General features: G+C 41.4%; 1 protein-coding gene across 6 annotated transcripts in view; it reads left to right on the top strand.

Annotated features, from left to right (window-relative positions):
- Positions 1 to 25,252, top strand: part of PHKB (phosphorylase kinase regulatory subunit beta) — a 237,155-nt gene that overhangs the window by 128,212 nt on the left and 83,691 nt on the right. For all 6 annotated transcript variants that reach the window (XM_067471122.1, XM_067471123.1, XM_060788360.2 and 3 more), the window contains one exon: positions 1,135 to 1,229. In XM_067471122.1, coding sequence (XP_067327223.1) covers positions 1,135 to 1,229 — 95 coding nt within the window. The remainder of the gene's footprint in view (positions 1 to 1,134; positions 1,230 to 25,252) is intronic.

Here is a 25,252-nt window from a genome sequence, read left to right as displayed (position 1 = left end):
TTTCTGATTGGCTGCCACTTTCACAGGCCACTGTGACCTGCACAGGTGATGGACCTGGACCAAAGTTGGCACACATAACCCCCATGGCCCCCTTTATGTCCTGGTGCAGTTTGGTGAAAGTGGACCACGGATTATGGAATTTGTAGAACTTGCAAACGCTTTGGCTCCCACACAACACTGTGGCACCCACAAATGACAGATCTAGGCATAACTTGGCACACAAGAGCCCCCATGACCCACTCTACATCCTGGTGCAGTTTGGAGGAGGGTGGACCATGTATGATGGGACTTGCAGTACTTTCACTCACTTTCAGAGACCACTGCAACCCTCATCCAATGGCTGATCAAGATCAAACTTGGCACAGAGCCCCATGACCCACTTTACATCCTGGTGCACTTTGGAGGAGGAGGGACCAAGGATGATGGGACTTGCAGTACCTTCACTCACTTTCAGAGACCACTGCAACCCTCATCCAATGACTGATCAAAATCAAACTTGGCACACAGAGCCCTCATGACGTACTCTACATGCTGGTGCAGTTTGGAGGAAGATGGACCACAGATGATGAAGCTTGAAGTACCTTCACTCACTTCCCGAGACTGCTGCGACCCTCATCCAATGACTGCGAGCCACATAAATAACTGATAAAGACCAACCTTGGCACACAATGCCTTTCTCAAATAACCTGGGCACCACTGGGTGCCCAAGCTAGTCAATAAATAAATACTTACAGGGCTTACTGTGAAAAAAAATCTGAATTTTCTTTGATTTAATGTCCTTCAGAGTTCATTTTATGTGACTTTCTGAATTTTGTATTAAATGATATTTGTGACATCCTGCATCAGTTGGAGCCAAATTCTATTCAATGTTTAGGCCAGAATCTTATTTGTGATTGACTGGCAGAACCAGGGGTTATACCTAAAGTAAAGTTATTTAGATGATATATTTAAATCAGCATTAGTTTCTCATGCTCTTAATTTGCCCTATATGTTGAGAATTTTAATTAATAGTGTCAGAGTTGTGTCCCAATTGCTGTCGTTCTTACATATATGAAATTAATAAATTGTATAATGGTGATAAATGCTTTCGGTTGCTAGCGGACAAGTGATGAATTGTCGATGCTTTATTTTTAGCTGATGGTTTAGTCAGCATCAAAGATATTGACCCTGTGAAGCGCTACATCCCTCCCCAGGATCAGCGGAATGTGAGCATGAGATATTCAAATCAGGTAGGAATGTTTTTCATAACGAAGGCAGCACAGCTAATGGTTTAGCGATTATGGGAGTTGTAATCCAAACGTGTACTCGGGTGGCATCATTATTTGCCCTTGAGATAAACAGTAATGATAAATAAAAACAATAAGTGTTTTTGCCCTGTATAAGACAATGTATAAATTAACTGCAATGTTTACAGTCTTTCTGTGTTTCAATCATTCTGTAACTTGTCTCGAGCCACAAGGAGAGGAGAGTAAGAAATAAAATAATAATTTATTATTATTACGAGGGTTGAATGAAAAGTAATGCCTCCACCTTCATAACTCCTCAACAGATGGCAGTACTGGTATGCGACAGGTACTGGCTTGTTCAGTAGACTCTCCTCTACAGTTCAATTTTGGGAGGAAGCCTTACCATTGAACGGTTGTGTTGTTAAAGTGCGAAGTATGGAATCCTGCACAGACGGTTGGTCGATGCGACTTAAGCGATGTGCAGTCATTCTTGACAGTAGAAGGTGTCACCCCAAGGAAGATTCATCAGAGAATGCAAGCTGTTTATGGTGATTGTGTTGATGTGAGTACTGTGCGTCATTTGGCGAGTAAGTTTAAAGATGTTGAGGTGATAACATCTGATTTGCGTGACAAAGAGTTGGACGTTCTGTGACAGCAACCACCGAGTTTCACAAGCAAAAGGTTGACAGATTGATTCAGGACGATCGTCATATCACTCAAAGAAGAAATTTCAACCATAATTGGCATTTCAAAAGAACGTGTGGGTCACATTATTGCTTTGCTTGGCTATTAGAAGATCTGTGCTCTATGGGTTGCGGAGTGTCGACTTCTTCTGTGATGGCTTCAGAAAACGTGTTCATTGTTGGCAGAAATGTGTCCAATTGTCTGGTGATTATGTGGAAAAGTGAATAGTGGTAGTTAAAGAGCACATTATAAGGATTATTTCTGCATTTGAATTATTAAAATACTCCCCTCCCAACCCAAGTAACGAAGGTGGAGGCATTACTTTTCATTCAACCCTCATAATAGTATTGTTGTTGTTGTTATAGTATATATCCTGTTGTTGTTGTTGTTGTTGTTGTTGTTGTATATCCATGTCTAGGTGTCATTGGGACCACTGCGTCCCCCCCTCCCCGCTTTCATCCATTCTTTTGCCTTCCTTCCCCTCCTCGTCCCTTCTCCAGTTCTGAGAGAGCCTCACAATGTGACAAGATGGCTCTCTTTATGGCTCTTTCCCCTCTTTCCCTCATATATATGTCACTTTTCTTGCCCAGTGACATAACAGAGGGCCACTTCACCTAGCAACAGTCCTTCACCTAGCAACTGTCAACAGAGAGCACTTTACCTGTGGTGGAGGCTCCTTCTTTGGAAACTTTTAAACAGAGGCTGGATGGCCATCTGTCAGGGGTGATTTGAATGCAATATTCCTGCTTCTTAGCAGGGGGTTGGACTGGATGGCCCATGAAGGTCTCTTCCAACTCTTTGGTTCTATGATTCTATGATTCTACCTAGTGACAACCTTTGTGGTACAGGCAAATAAACATACTTACTAACTAGATGGATGGATAGATAGATAGCCAGACAGACAGATAGATAGATTCACTCTATGAGTTCAAATTGGTGGTGCCGAACCACCCTGGAGTATCTCATATGGCTCACTAAAATGATTTCAGAAGGCAGTCTGTCTGTTTGGTCAGGAACAACGGGTGGAACAGAGATAACCTCCAGTAATAAAATATCACAGTGAAGGTCACCCATCCTGACAGATTTAGCAAGTAGTTTTCCTGAAGGTTACTATTTTTTTCTTTTTCTAGTTTTTCAGGATGGATTAAAACATAATGTTGGCTGATGGTGGCAAGGGGGTCACATTCGGTCGCAAGTTCATTCTGTCCCCCGATGTGTAGACTTTTCAGTTTGAGTTGGTTGTTAAAGCTGCAGCCTGCCCAACCACATTATTGTTAATGCCACTGCGAGCCCCCCTGGACAGAGCAGGCTGTGTCTTTAAATAATACATTCCAAGATGAGATGGTGTTTATGGCTGTCTGGAACTTCACACACCTGTCTGAAGTAGTGTTTCTTCTGTATGCATTTAAAAAAAAAACATGATGCAGTTTAATTTTTTTATTTATCATGTCAGGAGCGAACCAAACCAGTTGTATTGCATTAAAAACAAACAAACAATCAAACAAACAAAGCACAAAGTTTGCAGGCTTGGCATTCTATTAAATGTCCTTTGACCAATAGCTGGCCACTTAGACTGCCTCTGGTGTTACTATAAGAAGGTCCTCCATTGTGCACGTGGCAGGGCTCAGGCTGCATTGCAGCAGGTGGTCTGTGGTTTGCTCTTCTCCACACTTGCATATCGTGGACTCCACTTTGTGGCCCCATTTCTTAAGGTCGGCTCTGCATCTCATAGTGCCAGAGCGCAGTCTGTTCAGCGCCTTCCAAGTCACCCAGTTTTCGGTGTGCCCAGGAGGGAGTCTCTCATTTGATATCAGCCATTGATTGAGGTTCGGGGTTCGAGCCTGCCACTTTTGGACTCTCGCTTGCTGAGGTGTTCCAGCGAGTGTCTCTGTAGATCTTAGAAAACTAAATTTTTATTTAAGTCATTGGCATGCTGGCTCATACCCAAACAGGAGGTGGGCCAAATATGTCACTGGATTGGTCCTTTCACTATTGGTTGCTACTTCCCTGTGGATGTCAGGTGGTGCAATACCGGCTAAACAGTGTAATTTCTCCATAATGCAGTTAACTTTTTATGAGGAATATCTGTATTTTCTCCCTCTTTTGGTTGAGACTATAGTACAGGGGTCCTCAAACATTTTAAACAGAGGGACAGGTCACAGTCCCTCAAAGTGTTGGAGGGCCGGATTATAATTTGGAAAAAAATGAATGAATTCCTATGCACACCACATATATTATTTGTAGTACAAGAAACACTTAAAAACAATACAATAATTAAAATGAAGAACAATTTAAACAAATATAAGCCTATTAGTATTTTGTTGTTGTTGTTGTTGTTGTTTTGTGCTTTCAAGTTGTTTCAGAGTTAGGTTGACCCTGAGCGAGGGCCAGGTAAATGACCTTGGAGGGCCGTATTTGGCCCTCAGGCCTTAGTTTGAGGACCCCTGCTATAGTATCAGTCTAGATTTTTTTAAAAGGCTTTCCTCTGCTTCTTTTCTTTGTGTCTTTAATGTGACAGTAAGGCTCTAGTATCAAGCCATGCTCCTTTTCCTGATGGTGACACCAGGAAGAGCAAATACAAGCCTGTGTTGCACATCATCCAGACTTCACCTTGCCCTTAGCACCAATAATAATAATAATAATAATAATAATAATAATAATAATAATAACCACTACCCTTCCCAAAGGGCCAGCTGAGCTGGCTGCTGAAAGAATGGTCAGCTTGGACTTTTCTTCTAGAAGAAATGCCAGTTGACAACTGTGAAGGAAGAAATAGCCTACAGCACCCAGTATTCCCAAGCAGTTTCCCGTCCAAGAACATACAGTCCTAGATGCTTGGGAAGTCTTCAACTTGTGATTTTGTGATACGAAATCCAGCATATAGATCTCATTTGCTGTGACATACTGTGCTTTTGTGTCAATAATAATACATTTATTCTTATACCCCGCCACCATTTCCCTAAGGGACTCAGGGTGGTTTACAAGGGGACAAGCCCAAGAATACAGATTAAAACACACACAATATTTATCGTGTCATCCGCCACCAGAACATTGTATTACATTTCTAACAGAACAAAACAAACAATCAGATAAAAAAAGCACAGATTTTGCAAACTTGGTTGCTGATTAAATGTCCTTTGACCAGTATCTGGCCACTTGGAGTGCCTCTGGTGTTGCCGCAAGGAGGTCCTCCCTTGTGCATGTGGCAGGGCTCAGGTTGCATTGCAGCAGGTGGTCAGTGGTTTGCTCTTCTCCACACTCACATGTCATGGATTCAACTTTGTAGCCCCATTTCTTAAGGTTGGCTCTGCATCTCGTGGTGCCAGAGCGCAGTCTGTTCAGCACCTTCCAAGTCACCCAGTCTTCTGTGTGCCCAGGGCGGAGGCTCTCATCTGGTATCACCCACAGATTGAGGTGCTGGGTTTGAGCCTGCCACTTTTGAACTCTCGCTTGCTGAGGTGTTCCAGCGAGTGTCTCTGTAGATCTAAGAAAACTATTTCTTGATTTAAGTCGTTGACGTGCTGGCTGATACCCAAACAAGGGATGAGCTGGAGATGTCTCTGCCAGAGGCAGAATCACACACAATAAAAATAGACAAAATAAAATCAACTGCAACATCAGAAAAACATACAATCACATTACACATTTTAAAAACACGATCATGGCTGAGGGAATAAGTGCTGAGTGCGGAGGGATCAGAGAATCTGCAATTGTTCCTAGAAAGAGCCCAGGGAAGGTGCAGGGTGCACTTCAAATCAAATTAAGGTCACAGCTGGAAGGATGAAGTCCATAGGCACTTGCAATAACAGAATTACAGATGGGAGGACCAATGAAAGTGCAAAAAGTTATGGCAAGATCGATCCAATTCTCTGGTGAAACTGCCTACTCAAATGTGCAGGAATTCAGAAGCAATAGTAAAATAGTTTATTGGTGAAAATACATATAAAAGGGGAAAATTCACCAAAAGAAGTAAGAAAAGAAAAGAAAATAGTGAATAAATAAAAAGCCTAAGCCAACTGGAGAGAAGTAAAACACTTCCAAGGCAATAATCCATATATTCCAAAAGGTAAATGAAAACAAGAATCGAAACATGAACATGAATTCAGAAAAACTGATAACCAAAACACCCCAGATTTTAGAGTAAAACCATGAACTGGAACAGGACTAGATATCCTCACAGCTTCACAGCGTTGCCTAATCTGAATTCTCAAAGAATCACTCCCTACTTTAAGGACTGCAAAACATGAAGTCATTTCTTTGACCTTGACTTTTTGGCTTGTGAAATTTTCTCTGTGCTTCCTTCTCAAAAAGCCTCCTTGATTTCCTGAACTTGATGTTTTTCTTGTAAAGATCGAGCCTGATATCCCCGTCAAGCCCAACTATTCCCTCAGATGAGCTATCTTGGTCTGCCAGGTCTTTATCAGGGGTTGCTAAGCTCCTTGATGGCGAAAGGTCATTCTGATGTCTGCAGGAGTCCAAAACAGTTTCACTTTCAAGCCCTGTCTCACAGATGGAATCCCCTCATTGAAAGACCCATCCACCAGTCTCTCACACTCTTCAGTCTCTGGAATCCCAATCCCCTCATCGTCATCTGTCTGAACCACAACAGCCTGGCTCTTCTCCTGTGATGCCTTTATAGGAACATAATCTATCTATCAATTTATACACATGGAGGTCACACAATTGAGGACTAAGCAAATAAACCATTCCTCCCTTATGAAGCCATGGTGCTATACTGGATATGAGACAGGCATGCCAGGTTCATGTGTGTTTGTTCTTCTCCATTTAATGCTGTTTTCCTCCATTTCATTTCTGGGTAGGAACAAGCGCAGCTATCCTCTTGCCTGGTTATAGTGCTTCCACTGTGACTTTATCCATTTGTTGTAGTCTTTGGAGGATTTGTTTGTTTGTTTACAACATTTCTACCCCGCCCTTCTACTATAACAACAATATAGACAAAAATATACAACTTAAAACAGTTAAAACATTATTATCATAGTCACATAATCATTTCCATCATTATCACAATCATGTAGTCCTGTTCAACATCCAAGGTGCTGTTTGACAACCAAGGTGTTGTCATGCCTGCTGGCCAAAAGCCTGGTTCCAAAACCATGATTTTAATTTCTTCCTAAAGGAAAGGAGGGATGAAGCTAGCCTGATCTCACTGGGGAGCAAATTCCACAAGCGGGGGGTCACCACCGAGAAGGCCCTGTCCCTCATCCCCACCAGCCACGTTTGAGAAGCTGGTGGGGCCGAGAGCAGGGCCTCCCTGGACGATCTCAAACTATGAGGCAGAACGTTGTATGATCATATCATATTTTAATTATTATAAAATATGATCATATCATATTTTAATTATTTTAGTTGTACAGATATGGGGAAGTTAAAGCAGTGGGATCAATCCAGAGTAGAGCATGTGCCCATGTTTGCTTATCATTTTAATCATGGCTGTCTTCTTTGCTTTCCATATCACATGTATAGGGCATGTTTTCCATTGTTTTTTTTTTTTGTATATGTGGATGTACTTGGAATAGTTGAGGATACCATTTCATCTGATTTTAATTTCAATTCCATTCATACTTAGTTGGGATTGAATTTGGTTGAATGTCTGATGAGACCTACATGTGATTGGGTTCTTTATTAATTTATGCATAGTCTGATGCAATTCAAACTTTCTGATGCTTCTGCCTGTGTTTGCTTTGAAGTGTTCAGAAACTTGCCAAAAATGGAATCAGAAAGTGGAACACAACACATTTCACCTAATTGGTGTTCGCAAACCAAAAAGCTGCTTCACTCCTTAAAGGGCTTTGTTCCTTTCCCTCTACAAAATGTGTCAAATTAAACCATCTCATTTTGTTCAAAAAGCAAATTAAAAAATCCATTTAGTCATTTCATTGTGTCTAGCGACACATTAGATAGGCTTGTGGAGGCAAAATCAATCAGCCCACATTTAACACTTTAAAAAAGCAATCCCGTCATTAATGGGCTTCATTGAAGTTATTCTCATTAGTAATAAAACAATTTAATCAGACCCAAGGTTTGTTGTATTACAGACTGCCATTACAGAAGTCCCTTTCTAGTAATTGGCACCTTTTATTAAGATAATTATCTTGGCACCAAAACCATCAAAAGTCAGGTTATTCTTTCACCCAGGAACGGGGATTCAAGGAGAACTGGGAAGCACCAAGGAGTTTGCAGAGATTTACACATAGCACTGTTGTAATAAATAGTTGTTTGGGTTGTTGTAGGTTTTTCAGGCTATATGGCCATGTTCTAGAGGCATTCTCTCCTGACGTTTCACAAGCATCTATGGCAAGCATCCTCACTACCTCTGAGGATACTTGCCATAGATGCAGGCAAAATGTCAGGAGAGAATGCCTCTAGAACATGGCCATATAGCCCAAAAAAACCTACAACAACCCAGTGATTCCGACCATGAAAGCCTTCGACAATAAATAGTTGTTTGCTCTTTGCAATTGTGTTGTCTTCATGACCTCCTGGACCAGCCCACACAAGAACTCCCTGTTGGCCATGGCCACCCCCAGCTCCTTCAAGGTCAAGTCACTTCAAGGAAACCATCCATCCACCTTGCACTTGCTTGGGCCCTCTTCCTTTTTCCTCTCACAGCATTGTTGTCTTCTCCAAGCTTTCCTGTCTTCTCATGATGTGGCCAAAAGACTTCCTCTTTTTCTCTAATATCCTTTCCTCCAGTGAGCAACCGGGCATTATTGACTGGAGTATGGACTGGTTGGATCTTCTTGCGGTCCAAGGCCCTCTCGGAATTTTCTTCCAACACCACAGTTCAAAAGTGTCTATCTTCCTTTCGCTCCACCTTCCTTAAGGTCCAGCTCTCACATCCATAGGTTACTACGATTCGTTCAGTCGCTTCCAACTCTTCGTGACTTCATGGACCAGCTCACGCCAGAGCTCCCTGTCAGCCATCACCACCCTCAGCTCCTTCGGAGTCAAAACAGTCACTTCAAGGAGACCATTCATCCATCTTGCCCTTGGTTGGCCACTCTTCCTTTTTCCTTCCATTTTCCCCAGCATCATTGTCTTCTCTAAGCTTTCCTGTCTTCTCATGATGTGGCCAAAGTACTTCATCTTGGCCTCTAATATCCCTCTGTCCAGTGAGCAGCCGGGCTTTATTTCCTGAAGTATACATTGGTTGGATCTTCTCGCAGTCCAAGGCACTCTCAGAACTTTCCTCCAACACCACAGTTCAAAAGCATCTATCTTCCTTCGCTCAGTCTTCCTTATCGTCCATCTCTCACATCCGTAGGTTTCTACAGGGAATACCATTGCTTTAACTATGCGGATCTTCGTTGCCAGTGTGATGCTCTACTCTTCACTATTTTATTGAGATTGGACATTGCTCTCCTCCAAAGAAGTAAGCGTCTCCTGATTTTCTGGCTGCAGTCTGCGTCTGCAGTTATCTTTGCACCTAGAAACACAAAGTCTGTCACTGCCTCCACGTTTTCTCCCTCTATGTCCCAGTTGTCAATCATTCTTGTTGCCATAATTTTGGTTTTTTGTTTTTGACTGCCATCCAGCTTTTGCACTTTCTTCTTTCACCTTGGTGATAAGGCTCCTCAGCTGCTCCTCACTTTCGGCCATCAAAGTGGTATCATCTGCATGTCTAAGGTTGTTAATGTTTCCTCCAGCAATTTGAACCCCAGCCTTGCATTTGTCAAGCCCCGCACATCGCATGATGTGTTCTGCATGCAAGTTGAATAGATTGGGTGAGAGTAGACAACCCTGCCATATGCCTTTCCCAATCTTGAACCAGTCTGTTGTTCCATGGTCAGTTCTTAGTGTTGCGACTTGGTCCTTATACAGATTCCTCAGGAGAGAGAGAAGGTGATTTGGTATGCCCATACCACCAAGAACTTGCCACAATTTATTATGATCCACACAATCAAAGGCTTTAAAATAATCAATAAAACAGAAAAAGTGTGTTTCTGAAACTCCTTGCCTTTCTCCAGGGATCTAGATAGGTGCCTTATAATTATTGTGTTGTTCTTTCTTATTTATTTATTATTTCGGGCACTTCTACCCTGCCCTTCTCAACTCCCTAGGGAGGTTTCTGCCGGCTTACAACTGGCAGAATTCGATGCCGACCATTCATCATATAAAATACATAACAGCAATAACCACAATAATTAAAACATTAAATTAATACAATAACAATTAAAAAGCCAATCTAGTGGCCAACGATCACCGAGTTCTAAAACCCGTAAGTCCATTCAGCATTACCATAGTCCTTTCCAAATTCTGGTCGTCATTACCTTGTCAGTCTGCCAGATTACCCAAAAGCCTGATCCCATATCCATGTTTTCAGCTTCCTTCTGAAGGAGAGGAGGGATGTTGATGACCTAATTTCCCTGGGGAATGAATTCCACAGGTGAAGGGCCACCACTGAGAAGGCCCTGTCCCTCGTCCCCACCAGCCTCACTTGTGATAGAGGCGGGGCCGAGAGCAGGACCTCCCAAGAAGATCTTAAACTCCGAGGCGAGACATAGAAGGAGATACGTTCGGACGGGTACACTGGGCCAGAGTCATATAGGGTTTTATAGTTCAAAATTAGCACTTTGAATTGTGCTCGGAACTGGATCAGCAGCCAGTTTCTTATATGTTAATATAGTATCTCATTTTATTAAAAAAATGTCAAGGCATCTTAGGACAATAAAAACACATATCTGTTGTTATTGTTTTACTAACATTATTTTGAATAGCAGTGATCTATGCTTGTCCTTCAAACCTGGTTTGTACTCCAGGTGACAACTTTGGTTTGGTCACTTTGTATTTTGCAAAAATAGAATACGTTATATGGACACAAACATACATAGACCTAGGTTTAATTATCAATTAAGTAAACAGAAAGAACCCTATTTTCAAAGGGCAAAGGATGGGTAACCTTGCTACCAGAAAAAGTACACATCCCTCTGTTTGAAGGGAAAAGAAGGAAGGAAATCCCTCGTCTCAGCAAGGCCGGATGATAGTTACCTTGAGTGCATTGTGCTATTATATCACAATAAAAACAAAAAAAAAAGTATATGCTGATTTGTTTCTCCTAGCCAATGCCGTAAAAATATCTTTATTCAAGCATTTTTCCCCCTTTAGTCATAAACCAGGCTGAATCACAAATCCAATAAATAAGACATAAAAGTTCTTTTCATTCCCTCCAGAATGGTTCCATCAGGCATCTATTAAAAGTTCATTTACATTTAACCTTGCTTTATAGCCAATGTTGGAGATGCAGTCTTTCTTTTATATCCCTGATGCTGTCAAACTTTCCTTTGATTAGTTATGGTACCTTTGGTGTGTTTAGGATTTGTCACATCCCTCATTCGTTTAAAACAGATAGGGAACTGTTGGGGTATTTTCTTGGCAAGCTTGGACGGCCATTGGCCACCAATCCTAGGAGGTGTAGTTTGACACCACCTGGAGTAGAGGTTCTCACACTTCGAAGCAAAAGTTTCTAGTGGAGCCCCAAGAAATGTTTATGTATTATATTATAGATTGTGTGTGTGTGTGTGTGTGTGTGTGTGTGTGTGTGTGTGTGTACATAGACAGACAGACAGACAGACAGACAGACAGATAAGCTGTACCTGCCATGTGTTGCTGTGGCCAACCTTCCCTCCCTCTTTCCTTCCTTTCTCTCCTTCCATTTTTCCCCCTTTCCTTCTCTCCTTCCTTTCTTCTCTTCCTCTTCCCTTCCTTCCCACTCCCTTTTTTTCCCCTTCTCTTTCTCCTCTTTTCTCCTTCTCTACCTATTCTTGGACTGCAACTCCTAGCAGTCCTCCTGATTGATCTACCTGCCTACCTACCTATCTCGATCTAATCTATCTATCTGGAGGATTGCTGAGAGTTGCAGTCCAGGAGTAGGAAATTGAAAATATGGAGGGATTGGGATGCTCTCACAGAAATCCAAGGAGAAGAAAGCTTGCAGCTTGGAAGCAGTGCATTTCCTCCTCTCCTGAAGGGCCTGGTCTAGGGGATGCTGGGAGCTGTAGTCTGGAAGAGAGTGTGGATAGGCTATTGTGTGCTTTGTTTGCCAGATGAGTTGTTTTTGCACATGCGCTGTAGCATCTCTTTGCTTTTTTTTTGGCTTTTTAAGTCTCTTCTGCTGTGTTTTTAGTGTTTTTAGAAGTGATGGTCACTCATTGGCCTGAGAGGTGTATTGTGTCCAAATTTGGTGTCAATTCGTCCAGTGGTTTTTGAGTTATTTTCATCCCACAAACGAACATTACATCTATCTATCTATCTGTCTGTCTGTCTGTCTGTCTGTCTGTCTGTCTGTCTATCTGTCTATCTGTCTATCTGTCTATCAGGCATGGGCAACCTTTTTGACACATTGGGCTAGTGGCTGATGGATAGTGTTTGTTTGAACTAATTTTAAAAAATCAACAAATTCCTATGCATAATGCACATATCTTGTTTGTAGTGGGGGGGACACACACACAAGGAACCAACATAAACTTAACAGTATTTCAGTGGAAGACCCCGGAGCCGCCGGTGGCGCAGTGGGTTAAACCCCTGTGCCAGCAGGACCGACAAGTCGCAAGTTCGAATCCGGGGAGAGGCGGATGAGTTCCCTCTACCAGCTCCAGCTCCTCATGCAGGGACACGAGAGAAGCCTCCCACAAGGATGATAAAACATCAAATCATCTGGGCGTCCCCTGGGCAACGTCCTTGCAGATGGCCAGTTCTCTCACACCAGAAGCGACGCTCCTGAAACGACAAAAAAAAATGTGGAAGACCCCAAGGGCTATCCAGTCCAACCCCCCCAATAGATGGCCACCCAACCTTTGTAGTAATAATAATAATAATAATAATAATAATAATAATAATAATAGGAGCAACGCCAGGGGCCATCCTGTTCAACTTTCTTCTGCCATGCAGGAAAAGCACAATCAAAACACCCCCTAAGCAGGGGAGGGAAATAGGGTTTTGGAAGCAAGGTTAAGCAACCAAACCCAAATGGTGCTCACCAATGGTTCTGCTTCATCCTAGAAAGAAGTGACTAGTGGAGTGCTGTGGGGTTCAGACCTGAACCCAGTGCTGTTCAACATATTTATTAATGACTTGGATGAAGGTTTAGAGGTCATGCTTATCAAGTTTGCAGATGACACCAAATTAGGAGGGATAGTTACTACTCTGGGAGGGTTGGGGTCCTAAAACCAAAACCTAGTAAATACCAAGACCCCACTGTATGCAATAACAGAAGAGCTTTAATTTTAAACTTATTTTAACATTTGTAATTCTGTTTGGATTGCCTTATAAAGTATATAATAGTCATTTACACTAAACCATGTTTTCAGAAGGTTTTTTTTTGTCTTTATGCTTACTTTAAAGGAGCCTTAATGTTCTGAAAAAAATAAGTGCTATTGCAACTGCCAAGGTTTATAAACAAAGCTTAATGAGCACAAATTACACTTATATGAGGAACTCAAAACTCAATTATTTTAAATCCACAAAAAAAATTTGCTTCCCTTGAGTATTGTACAACAGTGGATGTACTGCTTGCAGAATACGTTAGTAAGGATTGCAGACTGCTCGGGAGTATTTGTATGTATGTCTTTGCATTACTTTGTACAGAAAATAAGGGCCAACCGAACGATTTATAAAGGACTAGCTGTCCCCTGCCACACGTTGCTGTGGCTCAGTCTGTGTATATGTATTTTGTGTGTGTATATGTGTATATATATATTTGTGTATTTGTGTATATATGTGTTTTTACTCATGCATTGTAATGTTTTTGCAAATGTGTTGTAATGTATTTCGTTATATTTTTTTGGCCTTTTAAGTCCCTTCTGCTGTGTTTTTACAGTGTTTTTATGAGTGATGGTCACTCATTGGCCTGATAGGTGTATTGTATCCAAATTTGGTGTCAATTCATCCAGTGGTTTTTGAGTTATGTTAATCCCACAAACAAACATTACATTTTTATTTATATAGACTAGCCGGCCCCTGCCACGTGTTGCTGTGGCCCAGTCTGTGTATATATGTTTTTGTGTGTATATATGTGTGTGTGTATGTGTGTTTGTGTATATATATGTGGTTTTGCGCATGTGTTGTAATGTATTTTTTTTTTTTGCTTTTTAAGTCTTTTCCACTGTGTTTTTCAGTGTTTTTATGAGTGATGGTCACTTGTTGGCCTGGTAGGTGTATTGTGTCCAAATTTGGTGTCAATTCGTCCAGTGGTTTGTGAGTTATGTTAATCCCACAAACGAACATTACATTTTTATTTGTATAGATTATATTATTATTCTATTATTATTATTATTATTATTTTATTGTATTAGTTATATTATTATATATTTATTATTCTATTATTCTATGTTGTTGTTGTTATTATTATTATTATTATTATTATTATTATTATATTTTTATGACCCTCTGCGCATGCTTGACATTAAGTCTAGTTGTGTTTGACTCGGGGGGGGGGGGTGATACCCATCTCCATTTCTAAGCTGAAGAGCAGACATTGTCAGTAGATGCCTCCAAGGTCATGTGGCCAGCAGGACTGCATGGAGCACCATTACCTTCCTGCAGAAGCGGTACCTATTGAGTCCCAGGTTGTAGCATTATCTGGTCCTTCTCTGTTTCTGTTTCACATTGCATGTTTTCAAACTGCTAGGTTGGCAGAAGCTGGGGCTACCAGCAGGAGCTCACCCTGCTCCCCAGATTCCAACCACCGACCTTTGGATCAGAAAGTTCAGCAGCTCAGTGGTTTAACCTGCTGCGCCACCATAGGGCCTGATTTAAGAGTAATCTATCATCATTCCCAGATGTTTCATTAGAAATTACATTGATTTATTTGCATATCTTCCCTTTTGGAACTGCAGTAAGGGATAAATTAATCGTTCTTGAACAATCCCAACAAAACGTTACCCCATGCCAGTGAACTTAGACCTTTTCCGTAGGTATGCTGTGTTTTATGGCTGGATGTTATCCATCATTCCCTTGGCTTCTGTCAGGGAATGGCTAATTGCAGCGAATCCTCTTCTGTCGGGCTTCATTCTCCTGGCTGGCATGGGGTAGGTCCCACGATTTTTGGCTTCTTGGGTTTCATTCCTGGCCACAGAAATGCCAAGCAGGCTTTCGTCCACGTTTGTCGTCCTGCCTTCCCATCTTCCCTTCCTCTTGGCACAGCTCTGCAGTCTTGCTACAGCTACTGGCAAATGTATACCTAACGCTTTCTATTTAAAATTGAATAAATCATTGACTCAAATTGAATTATTGGCTTGAATGTAAAAGGCTTCTAATTCCAGACACCCAGGTCTCCGTTGTCTTTCTAAGAAAGTCAAAAGACTTTCTTTTGCCTTTTGTTTAATAATCTGAGGCAGCATTCCAGCTGGGTTGTTGTAAGATTTCTGGCCATGTTCTAGAAGCATTCTCTCCTGACGTTTTGCCCACATCTATGGCAGGCATCCTCAGAGGTTGTGAGGTCTGATGGAAACTAGGAAAATGGGGTTTATATATGCGGAATAATTTCTAGGATGGGAGAAAGAACTCTTGTCTGTTGGAGATAGGTGTGAATGTTTTTATTTTTATTTATTTCAAACATTTGTACCCCGTCCTTCTCAACTCCGACGGGAGACTCAGGGCGGCTCACAACCAACAACAATTCAGTGCCAACACATACAACATAACAATATAACACAAGTTAAACATTAATTAAAACATTACGTTATAAAACATCCATTGAAAACATTAAAAACAATGTAGCCTTATCCAGGTTCAATATTTAATAACAACTATAACAAATATAATTGTATACAAATAAATATAATAACAAAATAATATAAATAACAAAATAAAATAATAATAAAATAAAATGAATAATATAAACAAATAAATGTTTTATTCATTATAAATAAATAAACTAATCAAATAAAATGTATAGTATATGAAATAAATATAACACAAAATATAATACATGAAATAATATTTAATAAATGTTGCAATTGGTCACCTTGATTAGCATTTAATGCTAATCAAGGTGGCCATTGAAATCCACAAGCATGTGGACAATTTCAACAGAAAGGAGGAAACCATGAAAATGAATAAAATCTGGCTACTGGTATTAAAAAAACTCTAAAATTGTAACAGTAAATAAAGAACAACACTCAAAAACAAGGGAACTCAAGACAAGAAACAATCAGGAACAGCTAATCAGCTCTCAACAAAGGATTCTCTTAGGCAGTAAGAAGCGGCACCTGGAAACTGCTAGGCCATTAATGCTAATCAAAGTGGCCAATTGAAACATTCTCACCTATCACAAGCAGACAAGAGTTCTTTCTCCCACCTTGGACATTCCAGATATATAAACTTCTGTAAGTGCTTTCACAGACTGCCGTGCTCCTCCTCGGCTTTTGCAAACCTTTATACTCAGTTAATACCAGGGTTTTTTGGTCATGGAAAGTACTCTCTTTCCAGCCCCCCTCCCTTGACCTTTTGATGGAAAGTACCTTCTTGCACCTGCAGACTTTGTGCTTAACCGCAACCCAACTTCCTATGTAAGCTTGAAGTTTGTATGACCTCTACATGTCACCTCTTGTTTTTAAAAATTTTCTTCCGTGCTGCTAATTTCATTCAAAGCCCCTTGCTTAGCTATTGCTAATTTCACTCAAAGACCCTTTCACTACGAGGAGCGGCTTAAAGAGCTGGGCATGTTTAGCCTGAAGAAGAGAAGGCTGAGAGGAGACATGATAGCCATGTATAAATATGTGAGGGGAAGTCATACGGAGGAAGGAGCAAGCTTGTTTTCTGCTGCCCTGGAGACTAGGACACAGAACAATGGCTCCAAACTACAAGAAAGGAGATTCCATCTGAACATTAGGAAGAACTTCCTGACTGTGAGAGTGTAATGATTCTTACCTCGTAGGCCGAAGGAGAAGCCTGGAATATCAGTAGGCAGGACTCTATTTTGGGAGTGTCAGCAAAGGAAGCAGACATCTTGGGAGTGAAAGAGGAGAAGAGGGGAAGAGCTGAAGCTCTCTGTTGATTGGAGCAGTTTAGCCCTGAGAGGGAAAAGTGTCAGCTTGAGAGAGAGGAGGGAGATTGATTTGAGGGTTTGAAGAAGAGAGATTGATCAAATAAAATGTATAGTATACATTTTTCTGTCAGAGAGCATTGGTGACAGGCAAGGCTGCATTATTTGGCCAGGAGGGTCAAAGTAGTCGCCTGGGTGCTTGTGTGGGTTTTTACACAAGTGGTTTGCTCTCTGGGGTTAGAGTAGATTAGCTTTTAGAGGACTCTGCTTAGAGTGTAGCTAATTGCTCTAGGGACAACCTGGTTAGGTTAGTCTGGGGAACTCACTGCTACTGTGTTATTGTAGAGTGAAGAGTTTTACTCATATCTAAGTCTAATAACCTGTTTTGAGTAACCATCAAGATTATTGTACCTCAGTAACCATTCAAGTTTGTGTGCCTCATTAAAGAAGATAGTTGTTTGTTCAATATTATAAATAAACATTTTCTCTAGTTCAACTTTTAAAGAAGCCTCAGTAATGATTCATTCCTGTGAGAATATCTCCATCTGTTTCAACATCTTAACAACACAGTCATCTCAAGGAGCTAAGGGAGAACTGGTGGGCAAGAAGAAGTTTACCTCAGGGAATCATCTTCAATTACCCTAAAGTAATTTAGGTGGTGGCAGCGAATCTACCAAAGTACATACACGTTACCACATGCACATAGAAACGCTCAGTGCCAAGTAATCATATTCCATCATATTGGTTTACAACTGTGGGATTAGCAATTGTTGTTTATTCGTTAAGTCGTCTCCGACTCTTCATGACCTCATGGATCAGCCCACGCCAGAGCTCCCTGTCAGCCGTCACCACCCCCAGCTCCTTCAAGGTCAGTCCAGTCACTTCAAGGATGCCATCCATCCATCTTGCCCTTGGTCAGCCCCTCTTCCTTTTACCTTAGCAATTAAGATCCTTTATATTGATGACCAGCAGCGTGATTTATTCATGAAATATAACCCTGATCCTTTAGAGTGGTGCCAAGATATAATATAGTTCATTAAAGAGAGCTGCCATTCAGCAGTGGAACTCTCTGCCCCGGAGTGTGGTGGAGGCTCCTTCTTTGGAGGCTTTGAAACAGAGGCTGGATGGCCATCTGTCGGGGGTGCTTTGAATAAGATTTTCCTGCTTCTTGGCAGAATGGGGTTGGACTGGATGGCCCATGAGGTCTCTTCCACCTCTATGATTCTATGATTCCAGCCATGAAAGCCTTTGACAATAGTATTCCAGATGTATGCACTAAAAAACGGAGTTGCTTGCAGAGTCCTCCTCCCCGTTGCAACACTTGACTTTTCACATAAGCTGGCACTCTGAAATAAAAATGACTGAAGCATCAAGTCACCTAGAGAAAAGATTGCAGCCCCTTGTTGATAAAGCACTTCATCAAGTGCAGCAATCCATGAAATCCTGCTCACTAGCAAAAAAGATTTAAATGAGAAATAAAAGCAGCCGCCATTTATTCTGGAGCGAAGTGTCTGCCAGATTTTCGCTCCAACTATATTTGTCTATTAAATGTGTGTACCTCAATTCTTTTGCTTTGTGTAGCTTTCGGTGGGGAATTAAACGCCAAAAGTCGATGTTGATTTTGGCTGCAGATGTTTGATTTATTGTTTGCTTATTAAATTTATTAGCTACCCAAAAGCAAACGTTCTCCGGGGAACGTGCAGCGTATAAACAAAGCAATTAGAAGCATCAAGTACAAATGTAAAACTCCAAGACAATGTTCAAGCAATCAGTCTAAAGCTAATTTAAAGTATACAGAAATTGTCTTTTCATCATTATTCTGCTAAATCCTTGTGTACGAGGGTACGAGTGAAGCCCAGACAAAACAAGGCCTTTGTTGTATTGTTGAAGGCTTTCATGGCCGGAATAACTGGGTTGTTGTAGGTTTTTTTGGTCTGTATGGCCATGTTCCAGAAGCATTCTCTCCTGACATTTCGCCTTCATCTATGGCAGGCATCCTCAGAGGTTGTGAAGTCTGTTGAAAACTGGGTAAATGGGGTTTATATATCTGTGGAATAATGTCCAGGGTGGGAAAAAGAACTCTTGTCTGTTGGAGGTAGGTGGGAATGTTTCAATTGGCTACCTTGACTATCATTTATTTATTCATTTATTTACAGTATTTATATTCCGCCCTTCTTACCCCGCAGGGGACTCAGGGCGGATTACAACGTGCATATACATGGCAAATATTCAATGCCATAGACACACAACATATAGAGACAGACACACAGAGGCTATTTAACATTCTAGGTTTTAGTGAGGGTATTCTGGCCACCAGGGGAGCTGTCACTTCCCGTCCATTTGTGACATTGATGGAGTACGTCCTCATTCTTTTGCTTGCTTGCTGGAGATTTTATGGCGTCATATATTAGTTAAATTAGCCTCCCCGCATAAACGGTACCCAAATTTCCTACTGACAGATGCAACTGTATTGTCGAAGGCTTTCATGGCCAGAATCACTGGGTTGTTGTAGGTTTTTTCGGGCTATATGGCCATGTTCTAGAGGCATTCTCTCCTGACGTTTCGCCTGCATCTATGGCAAGCATCCTCAGAGGTTGTGAGGTCTTTATAGTTCTCACGTCAGGAGAGAATGCCTCTATAACATGGCCATATAGCCCAAGAAAACCTACAACAATCCAGATGCAACTGTCTTTCGGGCTGCAAAGATCGACAGCAAGCTACACAAATTGGTCAGAAGCTCACTCTGACCCGGGCTGGCTTCAAACTCATGACCTTTTGTACAGTAGTGATCTTAATGCAGCTGACTCCCAGCCAGCTGTGCCACAGTCCCGGTGCATTTAATGCATTTATTGCCCTGGCAGATACAAGGACTGGCTTCTTACTGCCTGGGGGAATCCTTTGTTGAGAGGTGATTAGCTATCCCTGATTGTTTCTTGTCTGGAGTCAAGAAACAATCAAGGAACGTGAAAGGCTCTGCAGACTGCTTCAACCAGAGAAGTCAGCCATAGCAGAGCACTTGATAAACCAACCTAAACACAACATATTATTTGAGAACACAGAAATGCTGGACCACTCCAACAACCACCATGTCAGACTACACAGAGAGGCCATTGAAATCCACAAGCATGTGGACAATTTCAACAAAAAGGAAGAAACCATGAATATGAACAAATTCTGGCTACCAGTATTTAAAAAACTCCAAAATCTATATAAATAAAAATGTAATGTTTGCTTGTGGGATTAACATAACTCAAAAACAACTGGATGAATTGCCACCAAATTTAGACACAAGACGCCTACTACATCAAAGAATGCCCATCACTCAAAAAACATTGGTTTTGTCATCTGGGAGTTGTAGTTGCTAGGATTTGCAGTCAAAGAACATTCTGAACTCCACCAACAATGGAATTGAACCAAACTTGGCACACAGGACTGCCACAACCAATAGAAAATTCTGGAAGGGTTTGGTGGGCATTGACCTTGAGTTTGGGAGTTGTAGTTCACCTACATCTGGAGAGCACTGTGGACTCAATGATAGATCTGGCATGAATACTCCATATGCCCAAATGTGAATACAGATGGAGATTGGGGAAAATAGACCTCAACATTTGGGAGTTGATGTTACTGGGATTTATAGTTCACCTACATGAAAGAGCATTCTGAACCCCACCAACGATAGAATGGGGCCAAACCTCCCACACAAAACCCTCAATCCCAAAAGAAAACACTGTTTTTTTTCTGGTGGTCTTTGGCGACCCTTCTGACACCCCCTCGTGACCCCCAGGTTGAGAAATGCTGCCTGAAGGCCATCCAGTCCAACCCTCTTCACCAGAGCAAGATGACATAATCAAAGCCCTCTTGACAAAGAACCATCTAGCCACAGATATAGATAGATAAATATGATTCACACACATATAGATGTATATATACTATCATAGATTTGAAAAGGACCCCTAATGAAGGACGATTATATGTTGCATGTTCCAGAGTAGGCAAACCAGGCAATTTCCACATCAGCACTGACAAAGAAACAACAATACTTTTTACCCCCAAGCATAAAGAAATTACATATATTAGAAACCAACACTTTCTCATTACTTTAGTTTTGAGATCACCAGACTGGGCCACAGCAATGCCTGGCAGGGGACAGCTAGTCATAACAATAAATAAGGAACAACACTAAAAAACAGGGGAAATCCAGACAAGAAACAATCAGGAACAGCTAATCGCCTCCCAACAAAGGATTCCCCCAGGCAGTAAGAAGCCACACCTTGAAACTGCCAGGGCATCAAATGCTAATCAAGGTGGCCAATTGCAACATACTTCCAACAGACAAGAGTTCTTTCTCTCACCCTGGTCATTCCACAGATATATAAATCCAAATTTCCTCGTTTCCAACAGACCTCACAACCTCTGAGGATGCCTGCCATAGATGCAGGCGAAACAACAGGAGAGAATGCTTCTGGAACATAGCCATACAGTCCGAAAAACCTACAGCAACCCAATGCCTTGATTTTAGAACAGTTTGTTGTTTTTTTCTCCCACCTTTCCTTAGTTATACCCGAAAGCTGTCTATGCAGGTTTGTGTACCTGTCTGTTGCTTTTCAAGGGGATTATATAGTCAGTTGGGACACTAATAATCCTGCTGTACAGTCTGTTTTTTTATATACTAACGTTCTTAAAAGAGAGAGAGAAAGCGTGCCCCAAACTATCAATCCTAGTGTCATGTGAGATGGATCAAAACGGAATTTTCTTAATAACAGTCGGAAACTGCGCATACAGGAGTCCCCCGGTTTCTGTGATTTTTCCCAACTGCATTATATGTTGTTTTTATCCAAGCCGGCACAGTCGAAGACAGAGCTGCATGACTGGAATATAATCACCTCCCGAGTTGAGGTGGAGGAAGTTTCAGTATTCCATTCTTGTTTTCTTCCATCTAAAAGACTACAACCTGTCCCTACCTTGATCATCCCTAAAACCTGGGCCTGGGAATCGGCGGCCAATCCTTTTCCAGCCAAGGAGAGCTCATTACTTTAGCAAAGAAAGATTGCACTGTATTGTCAAAGGCTTTCATGGCTGGAATCACTGGGTTGTTGTAGGTTTTTTCGGGCTAAATGGCCATGGTCTAGAGGCATTCTCTCCTGACGTTTCGCCTGCATCTATGTCAAGCATCCTCAGAGGTAGTGAGGTCTGTTGGAACTAGGAAAAAGGTTTATATATCTGTGCAATGACCAGGGTGTGACAAAGGACTCTTGTCTGCTGGAGCTAGGTGTGAATGTTTCAGCTGACCACCTTGATTAGCATTTGATTGCCTGGCATTGCCTGGAGCAATCTTTTGTTGAGAGGTGATCAGATGTCCTTGTTTGTTTCCTCTCTGTTGTTGTGTTATTGTAGAGTTTTTTTAAAAAAATACTGGTAGCCAGATTTTGTTCATTTTCATAAAATTTGCTGTTTTGGCTCAGTGCGTTTATTTCAGGAGGCCGTAACATTAAAGGAAGCAGGTGGACACTTGTGTCTGCGATTTTATATATTGGTAACCTCTACCTGCAATAAAAATCAGATGCTTGCATTAATTTGAGATGTTTCTTTTCATTCCTTTACTGCACAGTAAGGTTATATTAGTAAGTTTGGAGAAATATTTCAATAGATTGTCGAAGGCTTTCATGGCCGGAATCACTGGGTTGTTGTAGGGTTTTTTTTCGGGCTATATGGCCATGTTCTAGAGGCATTCTCTCCTAACTTTTCACCTGCATCTATGGCAGGCATGCTCAGAGGTAGTGAGTATTGGAACTGGGAAAATGGGTTTATATATCTGTGGAAAGACCAGGGTGGGACAAAGGACTCTTGTCTGCTGGAGCTAGGTGTGAATGTTTCAGCTGACCACCTTGATTAGCATTTGATTGCCTGGCAGTGCCTGGAGCAATCTTTTGTTGAGAGATGATTAGATGTCCCTGATTTATTTATTTATTTATTTACAGCTTTTATATTCCGCCCTTCTCACCCCGCAGGGGACTCAGGGCGGATTACAGTGTACACATATATGGCAAACATTCAATGCCAATTTTGACATACAACGTATACAGACATACACAGAAGCTATTTAACTTTTTTCTGGCTGCCAGGGGAGCTGTCGCTTTCATCGTCCATCTGCGACACTGATGAAGTACTTCCTCATTCCCCGCATGCTTTTTTGCTGCAGTGCTTTGCTTTGCTTTGCTGATTGTTTTCCCTCTGCTGTTTTGCTGTTGTAATTTTAGAGTTTTTTTTAATACTGGTAGTCAGATTGCATATAATGGTAGCAAAAAAAACCCCTCTAAAATTACAACAGCACAACAGAGAGGAAGCAAATAAGGACATCTAATCACCTCTCAACAAAAGTTTGCTCTAGGCACTGTCAGGCCATTATATGCTAATTAAGGTGGTCAGTTGAAACATTCACACCTAGCTCCAGCAGACAAGAGTCCTTTGTCCCACCCTGGTCATTCCACAGATATATAAACCCTTTTTCCTAGTTCCAACAGACCTCACTACCTCTGAGGTTGCTGGCGAAATGTCAGGAGAAAATACCTCTAGACCATGACTATATAGCCCGAAAAAACCTACAACAACCCAAAGATTGCACTGTTTTAATTTTGTCCCCATCGTGCACAGGAACTCTTGCAAAGATCTGAGCCAGCAGTCGCATGCTGCTGAAGTGTATAAATTGCCCCGAAGCCAAAAGAATTTGGGCTTGTACACTGACATACGCAGCTCCCACCTTGCTTGCTTTATCTGCATACCGAGAAAAACCCAGTAGCATTGTTTCTCAACCTACTTCATAACCTTAATTTTGCTACCGTTATGAATCGTAATGTGAATATCTAATATGCAGGATATATTTTCATTTACTGGACCAAATTTGGCACAAATATCCAATATGCCCAAATTTGAATACTGGTGAGGGTGGAAAGGGATTGATTTTGTCATTTGGGAGTTGCAGTTGCTGGGATTTATAGTTCACCTACAATCAAAGAGCATTCTGAACTCCACCAATGATGGAATTGAACCAAACTTGGCACACAGAACACTCATGACCAATGCAAAATCCTGGAAGGGTTTGGTGGGCATTAACCTTGAGATTTGGAGTTGTAGTTCACCTATATCTAGAGAGCACTGTGGACCCAATCAATAAGGGATCTGAACCAAATTTGGCACAAATATTTAATATGCACAAATGTGAACCCTGTTAGAGTTTGGGGAAAATAGACCTTGACATCTGGGAGTCATAGTTGCTGGGAGTTATAGTTCACCTGCAATCAAAGAGCATTCTGAACTCCACCAATGATGGAATTGAATCAAACTTGGCAGACAGAACTCCCATGACCAAGAGAAAATCCTGGAAGGGTTTGGTGGGCATTGACCTTGAGTTTTGGAGTTGTAGTTCACCTACATCCAGAGAGCACTGTGGACTCAAACAATGATGGATCTGGACCAAACTTGGCACAGATGCTCAATATGCCCTGATGTGAACACTGGTGGAGTTTGAGGAAAATAGTCTTTGTCATTTTGGAGTTGTGGTTTCTGGGATTTATAGTTCACTTACAATCAAAGAGCACTCTGAACTCCACCAATGATGGAATTCAACCAAACTTGGCACACAGAACTCTCATGACAAACACAAAATCCTGGAAGGGTTTGGTGGGCATTGACCTTGAGTTTTGGAGTTGTAGTTCACCTACATCCAGATGGTATTTGTGGTCCAAGTTCCAATGAACCATCTGAGTAACAGTGTTATGCCTCTGCTTGTATTATTATTATTATTATTATTATTATTCTGACACAAAAACACAGTATGTCACAGCAAATGAGATCTATATGCTGGATTTTGTATCACAAAATCACAAGTCGAACACTGTGATTTTGTCAATGTTATTATTATTATTAATAATATTATTATTATTATTATTATTATTTGAAGCACAACAAGATGAGTCCACAGCAGACAAGATCACTCTGTTGGCTGTTGTATTGGATCCCACGTTGGACAGCATGTCTCATTAAGAGCCACATCTACTGTTTTAGTGTGGTGAGATGTGTTCCACACTGGGCATGCATACTCAGCAGCAGAGTAGCATAGCGCAAGGGCAGATGTCTTCACTGTATCTGGTTGTGATCCCCAGGTTGTGCCAGTCAGTTTTCGTATGAAAAACTAAGCTTATACTCGAGCATATACAGTAATTCTGGTTTGCACTGCCTTAACTTGGGCTTTTATTTTTTTTGTTAAAGGGGTTGCAATTGCTTCTGTTCTCTCGTAATCAGTGGAACATGCTCCTGAATACAATCCCTATCAGAGGAAACT

Source organism: Anolis sagrei, chromosome 8 (assembly GCF_037176765.1).
Source record: "Anolis sagrei isolate rAnoSag1 chromosome 8, rAnoSag1.mat, whole genome shotgun sequence".
NCBI classification, from domain to species: domain Eukaryota; kingdom Metazoa; phylum Chordata; class Lepidosauria; order Squamata; family Dactyloidae; genus Anolis; species Anolis sagrei.
The sequence above is the reverse complement of the archived record's forward strand: the minus strand, read 5'-3'. Positions and strand labels throughout refer to the sequence as shown.